This window comes from Mus pahari, chromosome 9 (assembly GCF_900095145.1).
Source record: "Mus pahari chromosome 9, PAHARI_EIJ_v1.1, whole genome shotgun sequence".
Lineage (NCBI taxonomy): Eukaryota > Metazoa > Chordata > Mammalia > Rodentia > Muridae > Mus > Mus pahari.
The window spans coordinates 88,486,295-88,503,114 of NC_034598.1; the positions used below are offsets into that span (position 1 = coordinate 88,486,295).

At 47.3% G+C, this 16,820-nt stretch overlaps 2 protein-coding genes across 2 annotated transcripts in view; both read right to left on the reverse strand.

Annotated features, from left to right (window-relative positions):
- Positions 1-5,809, reverse strand: part of Nt5dc3 (5'-nucleotidase domain containing 3) — a 56,319-nt gene extending 50,510 nt beyond the window's left edge. Inside the window, exon 1 of the mRNA XM_021205258.2 lies at positions 5,547-5,809. Coding sequence (XP_021060917.1) covers positions 5,547-5,748 — 202 coding nt within the window. The 5' untranslated portion in view covers positions 5,749-5,809. The remainder of the gene's footprint in view (positions 1-5,546) is intronic.
- A 2,274-nt stretch (positions 5,810-8,083) lies between these two features.
- LOC110326135 (tetratricopeptide repeat protein 41) overlaps positions 8,084-16,820 on the reverse strand; it is a 66,897-nt gene continuing 58,160 nt past the window's right edge. Inside the window, exons 15-16 of the mRNA XM_021204283.2 lie at positions 8,847-8,976; positions 8,084-8,750 (exon numbers count right to left, since the gene is read on the reverse strand). Coding sequence (XP_021059942.1) covers positions 8,084-8,750; positions 8,847-8,976 — 797 coding nt within the window. The remainder of the gene's footprint in view (positions 8,751-8,846; positions 8,977-16,820) is intronic.

Genomic DNA, 16,820 nt, shown 5'->3' on the forward strand with positions numbered 1-16,820 from the left:
CCTCTCCAGCCTCACCCTACCTCTCCAGCCTCACCCTACCTCTCCAGCCTCACCCTTACCTCTCCAGCCTCACCCTACCTCTCCAGCCTCACCCTACCTCTCCAGCCTCACCCCACCTCTCCAGCCTCACCCCACCTCTCCAGCCTCACCCCTATCTCTCCAGCCTCACCCTACCTCTCCAGCCTCACCCCTACCTCTCCAGCTTCACCCTTACCTCTCTAGCCTCACCCTACCTCTCCAGCCTCACCCTACCTCTCCAGCCCCACCCTACCTCTCCAGCCTCACCCCTACCCAACACCTCCCCTCACCTTGGTTTATCATCCCTGAGTTACCCCAGACTTCTGCCTCCAAGCAGAAGTCATCTGCAGCATTAATTAAAATCACCTTTAATTAGCGTCTAATCTGTAATCTGAGCCCAACATGTGCTGGGAAAAGCCTGTGTTCCCAACACTTAGGGTGCTAAGGGAAGGAGAATCATGAGATTGAGCTTATGCTAAGGAAAAACCAAACAACAACAACTCAACCTGTGCCAAGAACCTTGCCTGGATAAAATAAAGAGACCTCTCTCTGTCTCTCTGTCTCTCCCCCTCCCCATCCTTCCCTCCCTCCCTTGAGGGTGTGTATGGTGTATCTCAACTCAACTCAGAGCTCACCGATACAGTTCCTCTAGCTAGCTAGCTTGCTTCCTACACATCCTGCCTTTACAGTGGGTTTGGGGGACCCTGTTCCCCTGCTTACATGACAAGCTCTTTCCCCAGTGAATCATCTCTCCAACTGAATGATTCATCTGTAGCCTGCCTTTTGCTGTTGAGGGCCAAGATTCTCTAAAACCACTGTGAAGGTAGCTGAATGATCTACCACTTAATACATGGAATTAGGGCTGGGAATGTGGCTCAGTCGAGAGCACGCACAAAGCTACCTAACATACACAAAGCTCCAGGAGCTCAAGCTCAGCACCCATAAAACCAGCCACCAAGGAACTATTGTGATTCCAGCACAAAAAGGAGACAGGAAGATCAGGAGCTCAAGGTCATTCTCGGTTGCATTGAGAGTTCAAGATCAGCCGAGGCTAGAAAAAAAATCCCAGAGAAAACCAAACAAAAAATATCTGGAGTTAATTTGTTTTCTTTCACTGAGGAATGCATCCTGAGAAGTGTAGAGAAGAAGACAAAATAGTAAGGGAAATTAAATGGCAATTTTGATACCAGCCTTTGAAGACAAAATATATATATATATTAAATTTTAAAAAATCAGTATTTCTCAACCTTGGTGGCGCTGGCTCGTTTGAGAAGCCTTGCAACAAACATTGCTGGGCTGGAGATCTTACAATGCTTATATAATGTGTACAGAGCCCTGGGTTGGATCCCAATACCGACAATCCAGCTAGGTACAAAGTCTCCATGCTGAGCTGTGTCAGTACGCATCATCCAGGATAGGAGTCTTTTTACATGCTTGGAATAACAGAAAACCAAACCAACATTGGGGTGTGATTCGGAAAACCAATGAGATCACACATAAAAGGGCTTGTGAGTGTACAATTGCCAAGTGTAACTTAATAGTGTAAACAAGCCTGTTTACCTAAGGGCACAGCACAAAGATTCGGCAGAGTTAAATGGACTCCTGCCTCCAAACCCTGTTCTCAACTGCAGAAGAGAGCACAGTTCTGGCTGGACCATGAAGCATCAGTGACTATTCGTAACATGCATATGAACTACAAAAATATTAGAAATCCCAAAGTACAGAGCCCCACAATAGAGTTATTAACACAAAACATGGGGCTTCAAGGTCAAATTTATCCAGGAAGCAAGATACTGACATCCTTTCTCTTGGAGACGCATGACTTTCAAAACTAGTACTGAAAAGCCCAGTTATAAAGAAAGAAAAGAAAAGAAAAAGAAAGAAAACCTTTCATGTGGATTTTTTTTTTCTCCCTAGCTCCATCTCTCAGAAGACGGTGGAGCAGTCTGAGCGATGTGAGTCTAATTTGAAAATTACTGAAGAGCAGCTCTCTAACTGACTGCAGCCCCTTGAGGAATGCATGTGTGTCATAACCTTATGTATGGTGAGAATTATCTTTGTGTCCAATGCTGACTTTGTACCTGTTCTGCTTGCAACAATATTTCCTGCTAAGTACCTAAGCCGTGTGTGTGTGTGTGTGTGTGTGTGTGTGTGTACAGTATACGCCTGTGTGCACTCGTTTGTGGGTGCATGCCCAATGTGCACTGGTGCAGAGGCCAGAGGAGGGCGTCAGATGTCCTCTGCCACTCTGCCTTCCTGCCTGCAGACAGCTGAACCCACAGCTTTTTTGTTTGTTCATTTGGGTTTTTGTTTGTTTTTGTTTTTATTTGTTTGGTTGGTTGGTTGGTTTTGTTTTGGGTTTGTTTTGTTTTGTTAGCCTGTCTGGCCAGCAAGCCCCAGTAATCTTCTGGTCTCCCCACCTGCCAGCTGGTGGCTCAGAGAGGCGCCTAGGAGCCTTTTATGTGGGTTCTGGGATCTAAAACTCAGATCCCATGCTTGCAGGAAGCTCTCTTACTTACTGAATCACATTCCCAGTCCTCACATATACCTAATTTCTGATGGACTATCAACTTCTTTCAACCCAGAACTTTGAATAAACCCTTCCACATCTCTGAATAAAGTCTGTAGCGCTCTACAGTAACTCAAGAGTTTACCTCCTTCTTCCACTGTGACCTCACCAAAGGGGCATGCATTCTAATGAGCCCAGCTCGAGAGGATTAACTCCTTTAAAAAGAAAGTGAGGAAGAGGGAAGAGGGAGGGAGGGAAGAAGGGAGGGAGGGAGGGAAAGGGCTCAGAACAGAAGCTGGCTGCAGGCTTTACAGAAACCCTAAGTCTCTCTGTATATCCAAAGCTGACTTGAAATTTTGTTTTTTAATAAATTTCCATTAAAATGGAGAGAAACAAGGACTGGAGAAGAGTGCATTATAACAAAGTCTAAAATCACACCCCTTGCCTGGCAGGCATTTCAAGGGCTAGGCCTGAAACCACTGTTGTGATTACAAAAGGGATCAAGTGACCAGAAAATAAGATTCTTCTGTCAGAATCAAACAGTAGGAAAGTAAAACCATTTTATCCTAAGGGGATTACTGGGGGAGGGGGGAGGGCGGACCCCCTGTGCGCATATGCACGCGCACGCACACACACACACACACACACACAGGGAATCATCTATACAGCCCCTATCTCTCTACCAGACTCCACATCCCTGTCAGGCCGCTCCACAGTTTGGCACAGGCAGGCAGGCAAAGGGATACGGGGCACCTCAGCCCAGATTCACACTTGAGAAAACCCGTTGCTGGATACTTGATGCCTGCTCACATGGGCACAGACATCAGCTGGAGGAGGGTGGAGAAGATGAGGACCCAAATGAGACAAAAAAGGCAAAGCCAGATTAAAGTCCCTGAGTTTTCAAAGGTGACATAGAAACTCCTTGTGAATATGTACGAGGGGGTTGGGGGGGGGGGTTGTGCTGCACACCATGAGCCAAACCTGCAGTGAGGGGACCTGCACACCATGTACCTGCATAAGAAGCAGCATCTGCAGGGGATGGGCTCAGGCTAAAAAAAAAAAAAAAATGCTACGTTAGGGCCAGGTACAGTGGTGCAGGACTTTAATCTCAGAACCAAATAGATCTTTGTGAGTTCTAGGCTAGCCTGGTCTACAAAGCAGAGTTCCAGGACAGCTGGGGCTGTACAGAAAGACCCTGTCTCAAAAAATAAAAAAGAAAAATAAAAAAAGAGGAGGGAGGAGAAGGAAGAAGAGAAGGAGGAGGAGGAGAGGGAAAAGGAGGAGGAAGAAGAGGAAGAAAAGGAGGAAGAGGAGGAGGGGGAAGAGGAAGAAACACTGACCCATGTTATCCCCTTACTGTAACTAAGGGCGGAGAGGAAAGTCTCAGCTTTTCATGCTCCAGACTTAGCACCCCAGACCGACACTGATCTGTCTACAACCCAATACTGCTTTATTCCGAGAAGCTAACTGAAAGGATGGGGGCACTCATTACACCATACCAAAACTCTACCAAGTCAGTAATACCCCCATTTTCTGTATGGGTAAACAACCTTCCGGACCTCTCTAATTCTCACAGCCCACAAGGGGTAAACCCTGTCCGAAATACCAAGATGGAAGAGATTTTACCTCTAGTTTCTTCTAAAGACGCCATCACCCTTCAACAGCCTTTAATCCCAGCACTCTGGGAGAAAGGCAGATCTCTCTGAGTTCGAGGCCAACCCAGGTCTACAGAGTGAGTTCCAGGACTACAGAAAAACCCTGTCTTGGAAAAAACAAAAACTTAAGACAGGAGTAATGAGTGGCTCCTGTCTATAACTCCAGCACTTGAAAGACTGAGGCAGGAGGATTGCTTCAAGTTTAAGGTTACCTTAAAACGCTGTCTCAAAAAGACCCAAAAGAAAGAGGAAAAGCAAGAGAGAAGAGCTGACAGGGCCCTGACAGGACACAGGTTTGCCTGGAATGGTGGCTCCCGCCTGGAAGGATAGAACACACAGGAGACTCATGACTTTAAGGCCTGGAATACACAACCCATCTCAAAACACTTGCCTGGCCAAAAACAATAAGCCACTCTTTCAAAGAAGTCTCCATTGCTGACAAGTCTGAATGTGCTGTGAAGATATTCCAAGTGGGTTTTGTTTTACTTGAACAGGCATGTGGCCAAAGATGCAAATGGAAACCCTACAAAATGTTCCCTCACCAACCCCCCCTCCTCATGTTGCATCTTCCCCAAACCACACCCCTCACAAAATCACTATTAAATCCGAGTGTCCTCTGATAGCTTCAGTGTCTACGCTTCACTGGCCCTTTACTCCAGGTTCCAAACGTTTGACTGCAAGAAGGACAAAGCAACAGACAGGACAATGGAATCCCGACCCTGGGTCAAAACCAGTTTTTGTTTAGGCCCCTTGCTCGCCCTTTCCGTGTACATAATAGACATGACCCCCTCCTCCGAAGGCTACGGGAGATTCAGGGACATCAATACCTGATACTATTATAATCTGGTTCCTCTTTCCATTCCTTCTCCGATTCCCTAACCGCCCAGCCAAGCTCATCCTCAGTTCACCTGACCACAAGTATTCCTCTGCTCCTCGCAGATGGCCGTGGAGAACCAGACCACTCTCCCTTTTCAAACAGAACATTTCATCTACTCCACCCTGCAATAGGAAGCCGGCTCAGTCTCCTGACCCAGCCGCCTGCGCTGGAGCCTGTCTAGGACAACGCAGCAGCAAGCTGGGCTGCTACTATCATTCCCAGGGTGAATGACAACACCTAACGGTGTTTGGGGGAATGTCTTCCTACTGACGTCCTTGGAACCCTCGCAGCGGCCCAGAGCACTTCCGATGCACACTCCAGATTTAACAATCCCCAGGTATGAAATAGCTTCCCCGGCGGAGGCAAGCCAAGCAAGAGTTGCGAAGTTTTAGAGTCGCCTTCCCCGCGGGGGACGCGCGACAGAGGTAGGGTGCGGGGGACCCGAGGGGTCCTCGAGTGGGCGGCGCAAGCTGGGAAGCGCACTCACCGTCAGTGCTCCTCTTCGCCTCGTGGTAGCGCGCCCACAGGTAGCTTTTCATGTCCACGGCAGCTGGGGCAGCCGGGGCAGTGCACAGGCGCCGAGCGCAGCCCGCGCGCGGTCGTTCTCGAGCCACAGCCCTGCCACCGCTCCGCAAACCTGCCGCCGCCCTCGCCCCGGCCCCGCGGGCCGCCGCTGCCACCGTGGCCATGCTGCCACTAAGCTGCCAGAAGCACGGACGGCCAACGTCGCGAGGCTCCGGGACGCACGCCGGCAGCTCCTACGTCTGAGCAAGTGGCAGCGCGGCCCAAGAGCCACCCACGGTGGGGCGGAGCCTGGGCGGAGCCGGGGGTGAGGCTGGGGAGGAGGGCGGGGTCTAGAGGGAAGCGGGAGGCGGGGTCAAGGATTAAGCTGGGAGCGCGGGATGGGTGGGGCCTGGGCTGGGTCAGGGGCGGGGCCTGGTTGGAAAGGAATGCCCGGACTGAGTAAAGATTAGGGTCTAGAGAGAGAATGAGTGGGACCATCTCGATTGCGTCAGAGGCAAAGGCAGGGACCGAACCTGGGGAGACAGAGCCGGGGGCTAGGCTAGTCAGAGGCTGGGTCAGGTGTGGGCCTGTGGAAATAGAGTGAGACCGAGCCTGGGTTGAATCAGAGGCGGAGTCAAGGGCGGGGCCTTAGAGAAACCGGGTGGGGCGTGGCCGTAGCTGCCAGGGCTCAACGCCCGGTCTGCGGCGGTCACTTCCTGACTAGCGAAGCGGGAGGGGGCGGAGGGTGGTTGAGGCCACACGGACTAGGATGACTCATCTCCGACCCTATCTGCCAGCAAGAAGACTCTGCTCTACCTTCCTCTTGCCTTCCGTGGCGGCCCCCAATTCCGATTGCACTGATGAGTGTACTCTCTACGCATCTCTGATCCCAGTCTCTGGAATGCGACCCACTCCGTGTCAATGACTTCTGCAGGTACCTCCTGGATCTCAGGTGCCTCTCTGAGATTGCCCTGAGGCCCAGCTTGGGCCTATCCAAGAGTTGCCCTTTAAAGAGTTGCTGGGCCGAGATCACACTCGAGATCTAAAGTCATCTACAAGATCCTGCCCCTGAAGACTCCAGATAAATGTAAATTTCCTTAACAGTGCACTGCCTCTGGAAAGCCGGGTTCCCACCTCCAGAGAGGCCCACGCTCACAGCACGCTTGGTACCTGCTCCACTCATTTGCTTAACTGCACTTATTCCATGCCTTGGAACTCCACTAGTAGCCAAGTAACAGTAGCCGCCCTACCAGGCGCCAATTTTGTATGCACTGAGTCGGACTGGGCTCCTGCAGGACTTTCTATCACCCATTCAAGACCTGCCTGAGAAACACTGGGCCCCAAGGAATTCCCAAAGTACCCCATGGTGACCACTGAGTAGGGGGGTATAGTGGGAATGACTGGAATGATGAGACAGACAGGGCACAGTGTGAGACAACCCCAAGCATTAGCGACTCTTAAGTTGTGGGCTGGAAGATGATGACACTGGAGCTAGTTCCTGACTGATAATGAAAACCATTAATAGAAAGCTGGCTGTGTATTTTATCTCATACACTCTTCCCAGCTGTCTTGGAAGGGAAGTACCATGTCTCTCCTTTAAACACAATGAAACTGAGGCACAGCAGAGGTGAGATTGCTTGCCCAAAGTCACAGAGCTGAGTCCCCTCTTCTGTTGGGTGGTAGAGAGGAGAGTAGCCAGAAAGTAATCCTTAACTGTTACAGGTTAATGTTTTATGGATCAGTGATAAAATGGAGGATAATAAAATGTGCAAATAGATATGGTATCAAATCCATGGGCTCTGGTAATTGAAGCTTCCTTTATGACTTGAGGACATTTCACTTCCTATCTTTTCTTATTTATACTAATAAAAAATTTTGGTGATAAAATACTAATAAAAAGTTTTGGTAATAATAATCATCAGTTTTACTTATGTGAATTTTAAGTCAAAATATACTATAGAAATGTTTTTTTTAATTACAGTTGGTAAGAATGCTTCTATATATTTTCTTAGAATATAGGACCCTGTGGAATCATGATTGGTGTACTTACCATAGAAACATGGATCACTTGAAACCCACTCTTTTTAACTAAAATCAGATACAGCATTATAAGGGAGTAAGAAAACTCAGTCCCCAGACCTGGATAATGACCACTCCTGCAGAGTTAAAAGAAAATATCTGATGAAAGACTCCAAAATAGGTGCAAGGGAGATGGCTTAGTCTGTTAAGAGCTTGCACGCACGTGCCAGCACTGCTATAAAAAAATGACAGCCAGTTCCTATGGCCTCAGCACAAAGAATGGAGAGACAGGAAGCTCCCTGGTGCTCACCAGGCAAGTAGAATCCACGAGCTCCAGGTTCAGTGAGATCTCAAAAAAATAAGGGGGAAAGCATGAGAACACTGATATTGACCTCTGACCTGCACACAAACACGTGTGTGCACACGTGTACCACACACACACATACGCCTTTCAAGAGAAATGAGTAAAAACTCAAAGTACAAAACAGCCCAAAATTATTTTTATTCCTTATCAGGGGCATCTGAGGTCTTCAGCAATTTTGATTCAATTTGAGATCTTCTTGGGAAGATAGGCTTCTGAGGAGTGAAGCAGTACTGAGGAGTGTGGAAGAGCCACTTTTCTGACACGAGTTCCGATATGGACTTCCAGGGATTGTCTGCACTAAGAGGTGGCTGGAGGGGTTGCCGGCAGATGGAGGTAATCAGGCCCTTTCTGCTGTCCAGCTCAGCAGAAGAAACACTCTGCCTTGAGAGTCTCACCAGGCCATGCTTGTTGATGAGCGAGACCGTCTTAAGGGGACAGGCTGCCTTTTTCTGGGGAGGTTGCTTTCTTGGACTATTCCATATTTGTGAATCTGAAGCCTGATGTTGGAACTTTTCCTCAGCGGACTTGCACAGAATTGGAGCCAAGGTCTTCTTTCCTCTGCCGGGAACATATTTTGGCTTATCTGACACCAGGGAGGGCTCTGTGCTTTTAGCTCTCTGAAACCTACGTATATTCATACACATCGCAGTGTTCACTGTGTCAGAACTCTGAGCGCTGTGGAAGTTTAATTTAGGCACATTCTCCCATAATGAAAAGCCATACCTAGAACCGTCAGGGTATAGATGGTTCATGCTTTGAGGCCAAGACCTCCTGCCCCGGGACCTCTGGATTTCCCTTAGAAGGCTGCAAAAAGATCAAAAACGTATCAAAACATGGCTGTCTATTAACACAAATACTCAGAACGTCTACTTCTTTTTGACACATGCAAAAGAAACTCACTGTAGTATTCCCTCAACGGAAGCGTGGGAAGGCCCCAGGTGAGCTGCCCTTAATTCAAGTGACCTATACAGATAGCTCACTGCCTCCATTGTGGCATGATGGCAGAAGTCACCTGACAACAGCTGGCCTGCTGGAGAGATGGGAAAAGAGAATGTTAGAATTTTAATTACTAACTTTATACATGTAAAAGATTTATAAGGCCAGCATTAGGGCACCATCTGTCCTGAGACATGACACCTTCATCTGGAGTGAAGAAACAGTCAGATACAGAGACAGGGACACTAGGTCTGAGTAGAAGAGACAGAAGCTGACTAGACACTCTTCAGAAAAGAAGATATTGATGCGCTGAGACAAGGGACTGACATAAAAATGGAAGAAGAGAAGGGGGGAAAGATGGGAGGGGTCAATGCTGTAAGCTGAAAGAGACAAATGCAACCCAAGCTCTCAGGAGAGTCAGGAGAACAGCTCAGTTGTGGGTCACACTGCCTGCAGCCTTTTCTAGAAGTCTAAAGGGGAGTTTGGGGAGGTTGCTTAGCCATCTGTCCTTGGTTTGGAATTCTTCCATGACTCCCTGTGATGTTTCCAGCTGCCGTAGCATGGCCATCTGAGTTACTAGGTTGTGATGGCTGAGTTCCAGGGGCTTCAACTGCCCTTAAAAGGGAAAATGGAGAAACATAGAACATCATATAGCTGGTACGGCAGAACCTCCTGGAAGAGATTCTCTGCCCACCCATCTCCAGATCCTGCAGAGTGACTGCTGTTCTCCTAGAAGCTCTTTTGAGAGGCGCTACGGAGCTAAGTTTTTCCTGGGGCAGCTTCCACTGATGCATGGCCCTTCTTCCAAGGCCCTTCCTTCCCCTGTGGTCCAGAGCAGATCTGTAGCTATAGCTTTGACCTTGGCGTGTTCTTTCACACAACCTGATCCTTTCTTTGTCAGCGGGTAAACTTTCAGGATCAGGCAGCTTTGCCTTGACTTGGCTGCAGGCCTCACCCGGGAACTGGTATCAGCTGGCTTAGTCTGGTTGGTTCTCCTGACCCAGAGGGAAGACAACCAGTCAGTGAATGTCAATTAACTGAGGAATGACTGGGCCTTCTCCTATAGCCAACTTGTTTTCTTGATGGGGAGGGAGCCAAGCACCGAGTTGCTTGCTTCTGTTGGTTGGTTTATCTCATTAAATCACTGTAATAATCCAATGGGCAGATGGTATTAGCCCCTTCTGGGGAAAGAAACAACTGAGGTAGTGATGCCCACAAGCCCAGAAAATAGTGCAGCTGGGCACAATTCCAGATGTGACTCTACCAGCAAGAAGGAGAAGACAATTCTCCATGTTGTGATTATTCCTTAGGAGATTCAAAACAGTCATCATCCATCTGGAGAGGTGGCTTGGGGTAACGACACATGCCACCGAGCTCGATGACTCCAGTCTGACTCCCAAGGCCAACATGGTGGAGGGAGAGAACAGACTCCTACAAGCTGACCTCTGACCCCCCCCATACATACACATTTATACTCCCCCTCCCACAAATATATAATGAAATAAATAAACAGATAAAAAATTCAGAGTAATAATACTAGGGAGGAACCTGTGTGTGGTACATCTATAAGGAGACCCTTCCCAGGGTCCTTTGCTTCCTCTCCACAGTCTGCTGTCCATCATCCAGGACACACTATATGCCTGTGGCTAACAGCTTTCTTCCACAGGCACACTTCTGTCCCCAGACAACCAGGTGCTAGCATGATCCAGAGTCAGCCAGGTTCGTTATTCTAATCAAGCAACTTGATTAAGTATAAAATAACAGATAAGTCTTGGAACTGAAAGGATGATATAAACCCCATTTGTCTCCATTTTAGGACCAGGCCTGATTTTTAAAAGAAGGCCATAAGGCAGCAGCTCCAGAAGCAGACCTTAAATCCCAGAAACTAGGCCAAAACCCTGCTCCAGGAACAGACCATAAAATCCAAAACACTGTCATAAAACCCCCTCCCAAACAACAGCCTGGAGATAACCACAAAAATGGGGAAGTACCCTGGGATGGGGCATCTGAGCTGGGCAGCCCTATCTCATCCTATAGTTAAAGGTTCATGACATAGAAATGCAGACCACTGACCACCAACTGGTACAAGCCAATCAGAAGCCAACCCCTGTGACCTCCCCAGCACCCACCAATGAATTTTAGATTGCCTAACCCACTCTCTAAATATAGAAGAACTAACATATTAGCCAATCAAAGTTATACTAATGCCACAACTTTGGCCCCTACCAATCACATGAGAGATTACCTACTCCTTCTAGAGAGTTCCCCTGGTTCCCTGTAAGAAGGCCTGCGTGCCTTTGTCTGGGGTCACCATTTTGGAGAATGGCTGACCCTGCATGCTGGTTGTTTCTGCAGAATGCATGCTCTTTGCCTTTGCATCCTATCTGGATCTGGAGTCTTCCTTAAGTGATTTTTGGACTCTTACAGAATGAAAAAGAATTGTTATCTGTGAAAACGAGACCAAATGCTTTAGAAAGATCCAGTCCCATGAGATGCTGAAACAATTCAGTGTCTCTAGGTAGGAGCAGGCAAGACAACCATAAAAGACATCAAGGGGCAGTCTCAGGGGACCTGGCACAGAAACTAAACTACAGTTGCCCTCACTCTTCAGAAACCCACGCTAGAATGTGTTTTTCAAGAAAGATGTCATCCAATTCTAATCCAAAAGTCCACTCTTAGAAGGGGAGAGAGACCTGATGCAGCTTTTAAAGATTTGGGGAATGTTTGGTTTCAGACTCAGGGACAAGGGACTGAGGTTCAACTGGGCCTACACACTCCTGCCCCAAGATGGTTTCATAACCCAGACAGTAGTAAAACAACCAGCGCTTCCTGGACTTGGCTGACTTCCAGCTTTCTGCCCATACTCTAAAATTGTACTCCAAGGTCAGCAGAAAGGATGATTACAGCGCCCCTCATTCATTTATATCAACAAAAGGCTGGCCAGGATGTTTGGTTTCTGAAGGGGGACAAGGCATTGAGGTGCACATTTACATATCAAAGCAGACCTGGCTTCCAGGTTCTCCCAGCATCCCTCATTCTCTGCCTGGCCTACTTGCCTCAACCCTGAACTTACCAGCCCAGGAGTCTGAGCTGCCCTTCCCCCAGAGGCTCCTCCCTGTATAACCCTAAATAATGTTGGTTTCTCCGGATGGTACCATTAATTTCTTCCTTCAGAAGGTTGGCATTTCCTTTTAAAGAGAAGCCCAGGGAGAGGGAGGTAGCGCTGTGTTCATCTGTCATTTTTCATCCCAAATAAACTGCTCAGGAGAGAGTACACAGCATACACAGTGGGAAAAGAAAGCCAATTTTTGATTCTTTTCTCCCACGACAATGGTTTCTCAATAGCGAATTTCCAGCAGTTATCAGGAGGAGCAATGAGACTGCTGTGGCCAGGGTGAGCTTGGAACACAGATCACGGCATAGCTGGCATAGCTGCCATTCCTACTGAGAAATCTCTGGGATCTACAGCTGCGGTTTGCACTTGCAACTGAGTTATGAAGGATTACTGAACAAGAGAGACTCGACTGAGCAACCGGTGCCTCGCAGCCGTGATCACAAGATACAGCATGAAGGATCTGCCGCCTTACTATAGACCGGACATCTCAGCACATAGGCACTATGGTTATAGCCTCATGCATAAAATGTAGGGATTAGAATTTAAATCTGTCTTAATTGTCCCCCCTCTTCTCATACCCTGCTGCAGACTAAACTATATTCAATTTGTTGGCCTACTCAAACAATAACAAGGGGGAAGATGTCAGAACTCTCAAAGCCATCATCATTGCTCCGATGCCATCTAGAACTATCTGGGGGCTGGACAGATGGCTCAGTGGTAAAGAGCACTGTGTGCTCCTCCACAGGACCTGTGTTCGATTCCCGGAACCCACATGGTGGCTCACAGCTGTCTGTAACTCCAGTTCCAGCTCATACAGACATGCAGTCAAAACACCAATGCATATAAAATAAAAAAATAAATAAATCTTAAAATATAATCTGAAGGGGCTAGAGAGATGGCTCAGTGGTTAAGAACACTGGATGCTCTTCCAAAGGTCCTGAGTTCAATTTCTAGCAACCACATGGTGGCTCATAACTACTTATAATGGGATCTGATGCCCTCTGCTGTCATGAAGACATACATGCAAATAGAGCACTCATATGTATACATAAATAAATCTTTTTTAAAAACATGATCTGGAAAGTCAAGTAAAAATAATTTATTTTCAAGGTGGAAAGATAGCTCAGTGGTTAAGAGCATAGGCTGTTCTTCTAAAGGTCCTGAGTTCAATTCCCTGCAACCACATGGTAGCTCGTAACCATCTGTAATGGGATCCAATACCCTCTTTCAGTGTGTCTGAAGACAGTGACAGTATATTCACATAAAATAAATAAACAAATCTTTAAAAAAATAATTGCTTTCAATGGGGGGGGGGAGTTATTTGAGTTGTTTCTATACCGATGGCTTAGAGCAGGTTATCCCGTCATTTCAATGGAATAACCCAGGACACACTGTGTAAAATATCCACCAATACCCTATTTTACACATACAGCTAGCATGCTGACAGAAAGAACAAACACTAAGTCCCCTGTCCCTGGGAATTCTCAATCTGTCTGAGAAGTTAAGAACGCACACAATGGAAACAAGAGTGATGGAAAGGGTCCTTGAACTCTGTGGTAGCTCTGACCCAAAGTGTAATCTAGGACTGTTACATTGGAGATCTCGGTGAAGGCCATGCCGGGGTGTGTGTGTGTGTGTGTGTGTGTGTGTGTGTGTGTGTGTGTGTATGTGTGTGTGACTCTTCCTAACACTTACCACCCTGGCTTTCAGGTGCTATGAAGGTAACAGCACAACCCCTTTCCCTGGCTTTGGAGGAATGTGACCAGTCAGACACTCGGATACCCTCCTCGTGCCCTTCCCCAACTGTTCCTACACACCAGCCACAGAGACCTCCTCGGGTCCTGCCAGCCTCAGATATTCGGTAGCTACTACCTGGAGAGTCCTCCCCACTCCTGGGCCTCCTTCTCATCCCACTACTCCAGTCCCAGTAACAGCACTCCCTCATGAGGGCCTGTCCCATCCACCAGAGGAGGCATGGTCTCCTGGAGCACTGGGATTTTCCCAGACTACACTTAATGTGTTCGATATTACTGCAGCATTGCCTCAACTGTAGTCTCCAGGTAGCCCTGCACCATTTAAGTTAAACAACGGGTGTTCACTTCTCCCATAAGGTGAGCTCAGCTGAAGGCACAGTTGGTCTCTATCTTGTTCAGCGCTGTCTCCCAAGCAACAAAAACAGAGGTTGTAAAAGGCACAGTCAATATTTGTGGAATGGATTATTAATAATAACTGGACAACTGAAAGAACTGTCTGATAAGAATATAAGAAGTAATTAATATTCAAATCCCCTTAACAGCCACACTTGCTTTTATTTTTGATTTTTTAGACATAATCCAGCTGACCTCAGACTCTCTAAGGAACTGAGGATGACCTTGGATCACAGGTGTATACTGCGCTTATGCAGAGCTTCCAGCGTGCTACACCCCATCCCTGCCCTTGCTTTCCTAGAGAGAGAAGGTAAATCAGAATTAACTAAGGAATTTCCTCCCTTGTGTATGAGCTTGCTTGATAAATACAATAGTGAGTGGTCAAGAGAAATCAAGGCTTTTCCTATTCGAAAAAGGTGGAGATGGAGTTGGAGAGGTTGCTCGGTGGTTAAGAGCCCTCACTGCTCTTCCAGAGGATCCAGGTTCAATTCCCAGCACCCACATGACAGCTCACAACGTCTGTGGTTCACACACTCACACAGACATGCATGCAGACAAGACACCAATGCACATGAGATATGAACAAATAGATTATTAGAAAAAAGAGTAAAAGTTGCAAACAATAATGATGATAATAACAATAGCAAACAAGTAAATACTTAGCTTTGGGTAGTAAGAACTACGTTAAGTATCAAGTAAAGCTTCATAAGAGAATATAAAATGGGTAGGAAGGTTTAAAAAAGAAAGGGTTCGGTACAGTTACATAAGATGACAGGGAATTCTTCACTGGGACATCGTTGGATAATCCTACCAAAACCATCCAATTATATTGCTCTTTTAGATTGTCAGTTAGATGCTAATGTCTGGTGGTGACACCAATGGGTAACATCTGGCTTTTACTCAAGTGAGGTCCTTATTGTCTCCTCCACTGGACGGACACACAGCTGGTGCCTGGGCACTGGGTCGCCAGTGCTGGCAAGGCTCTGCTAATAGGACAGTTACATGAGCAGACTTCTCTTACAGAGTCTCCTGTTGCTTGCTCCTTACACATATGTCTGGTAACAAGCATCTAATTTCTCAGTTAAATTTTGGTCTGTTAAATACAGCGTATGTCAATCTCAACATACCATTTCTCTGACACCTATGACGGAGCTCCTAAGAGTTCTTTGGATATTGCCTATCTTCTTCCTCTCATAAGGGCAAACCTGCCCTACTCACTTTCCTAACATCCAGTAGGACTCACAGCACAGCTAGCAGCCTCCCGTTTTGTAGGATACAGATGCCCCCTAGCTTCCAGGGCAGGCTCAAAAGACGCAGGCTGTCAGATCAGGGCTCACTGGATCTGCGCCTTCCTTCAATCAGCCCTCCTCAGAGGCACTCATCCCTCCTTTTGTCAGCTTGGAGAGGGCGGTCTGTGCCACAGCCCACCCCCTGGGGTGGTGAGAATGTAGGAATTAGAACCATGAAGTGGTGATACAGGTGGTGACATCCCAAGATGGCTGGCTTCTTCCTTACCCTCCTGACTCGACTGTTCTCCTACCAAGAGGGCTCCCTACTGATGTACTGGCTCTAAGTTCAAGGCCAGATTAGAACATGTCTACACAACAGTTGTGGGTCACTGGGCTGTCATCCTGAAGACCCTTCAGAGACTTTAAAAGCTCCCTGCCCTAAAAAACAAGGCTGAACTGCGGCTCCCCAAGTCATGGCCCCACCCCTCCCCCATGTGCTGTGTGTGTGTTTGTGTGTGTGTGTGTGTGTGTGTGTGTGTATGTGTGTGTGTGTGTAGGGGTGTAGGGGTGTAGAGGGGTGTGTATGTGTGGGTATGCTGTGTGTCTCTGTGCCAGCTGTATATCTGTCTTCCCTCACCCCCCAAAAAGGCCTTTCTTAGGTTGCTAGAAAAAAAGAAAAAGAAACTGGATCACACCACACTGAAAATAGACTGCAAATCTGAGCCATTTCGTATAGACTTATTTCAGGAGTCTTAAAAACTCTGCACGTGACACCATTACAGATGCCTACCTACTTTCTGAAGTAAATGAATGTCTTCTACTTCCTTCCATGGTAAGCTAGAGAACGGGACCTTGTGGAGAAATCAGACTAGACAATACCAAGTTCTTTCCCAATTATTTTCTCCATTTTTTACATCTGCATTTTCTAGTTTTAGGAAAAACACTTTACCAACCTCAGCCTATCAGATTTATGGAGGTGGGTACTATTTTTTCATGTGCAGACACACATACACAGAAACACATACATACACACAATATACATGCACATGCACACATATATACACACTCAGATAAACACACACATACATACACACAATACACACACACATGTAAGTCCACCCACAGAACACATCTTTCGCTGCTCATACAGGTACTTTTGGCCTTTTTTCTCTTCAGCAAGCTGCCAAACTGGTGTGATCATTTTTGCTGCTTTTTAAAAACAAAGAATGAAAAGCACCAGGAAAACAATCATTTTTCTTTGTGGGCTTAGAGACAGAAGGTGGGTTCTCATGAAGGAAAGGCAAGCACTCCTCCACAATTGGACTGCACAGACCTAGGGCCTGGGTTTTGCTTATCTGCCTACATGCCTCCTGCCTGCTGCCTGCTGCCTGCTGCCTGCCTGCCTGCCTGCCTGCCTGCCTGCCTGCTGCCTGCCTGCCTGCTGCCT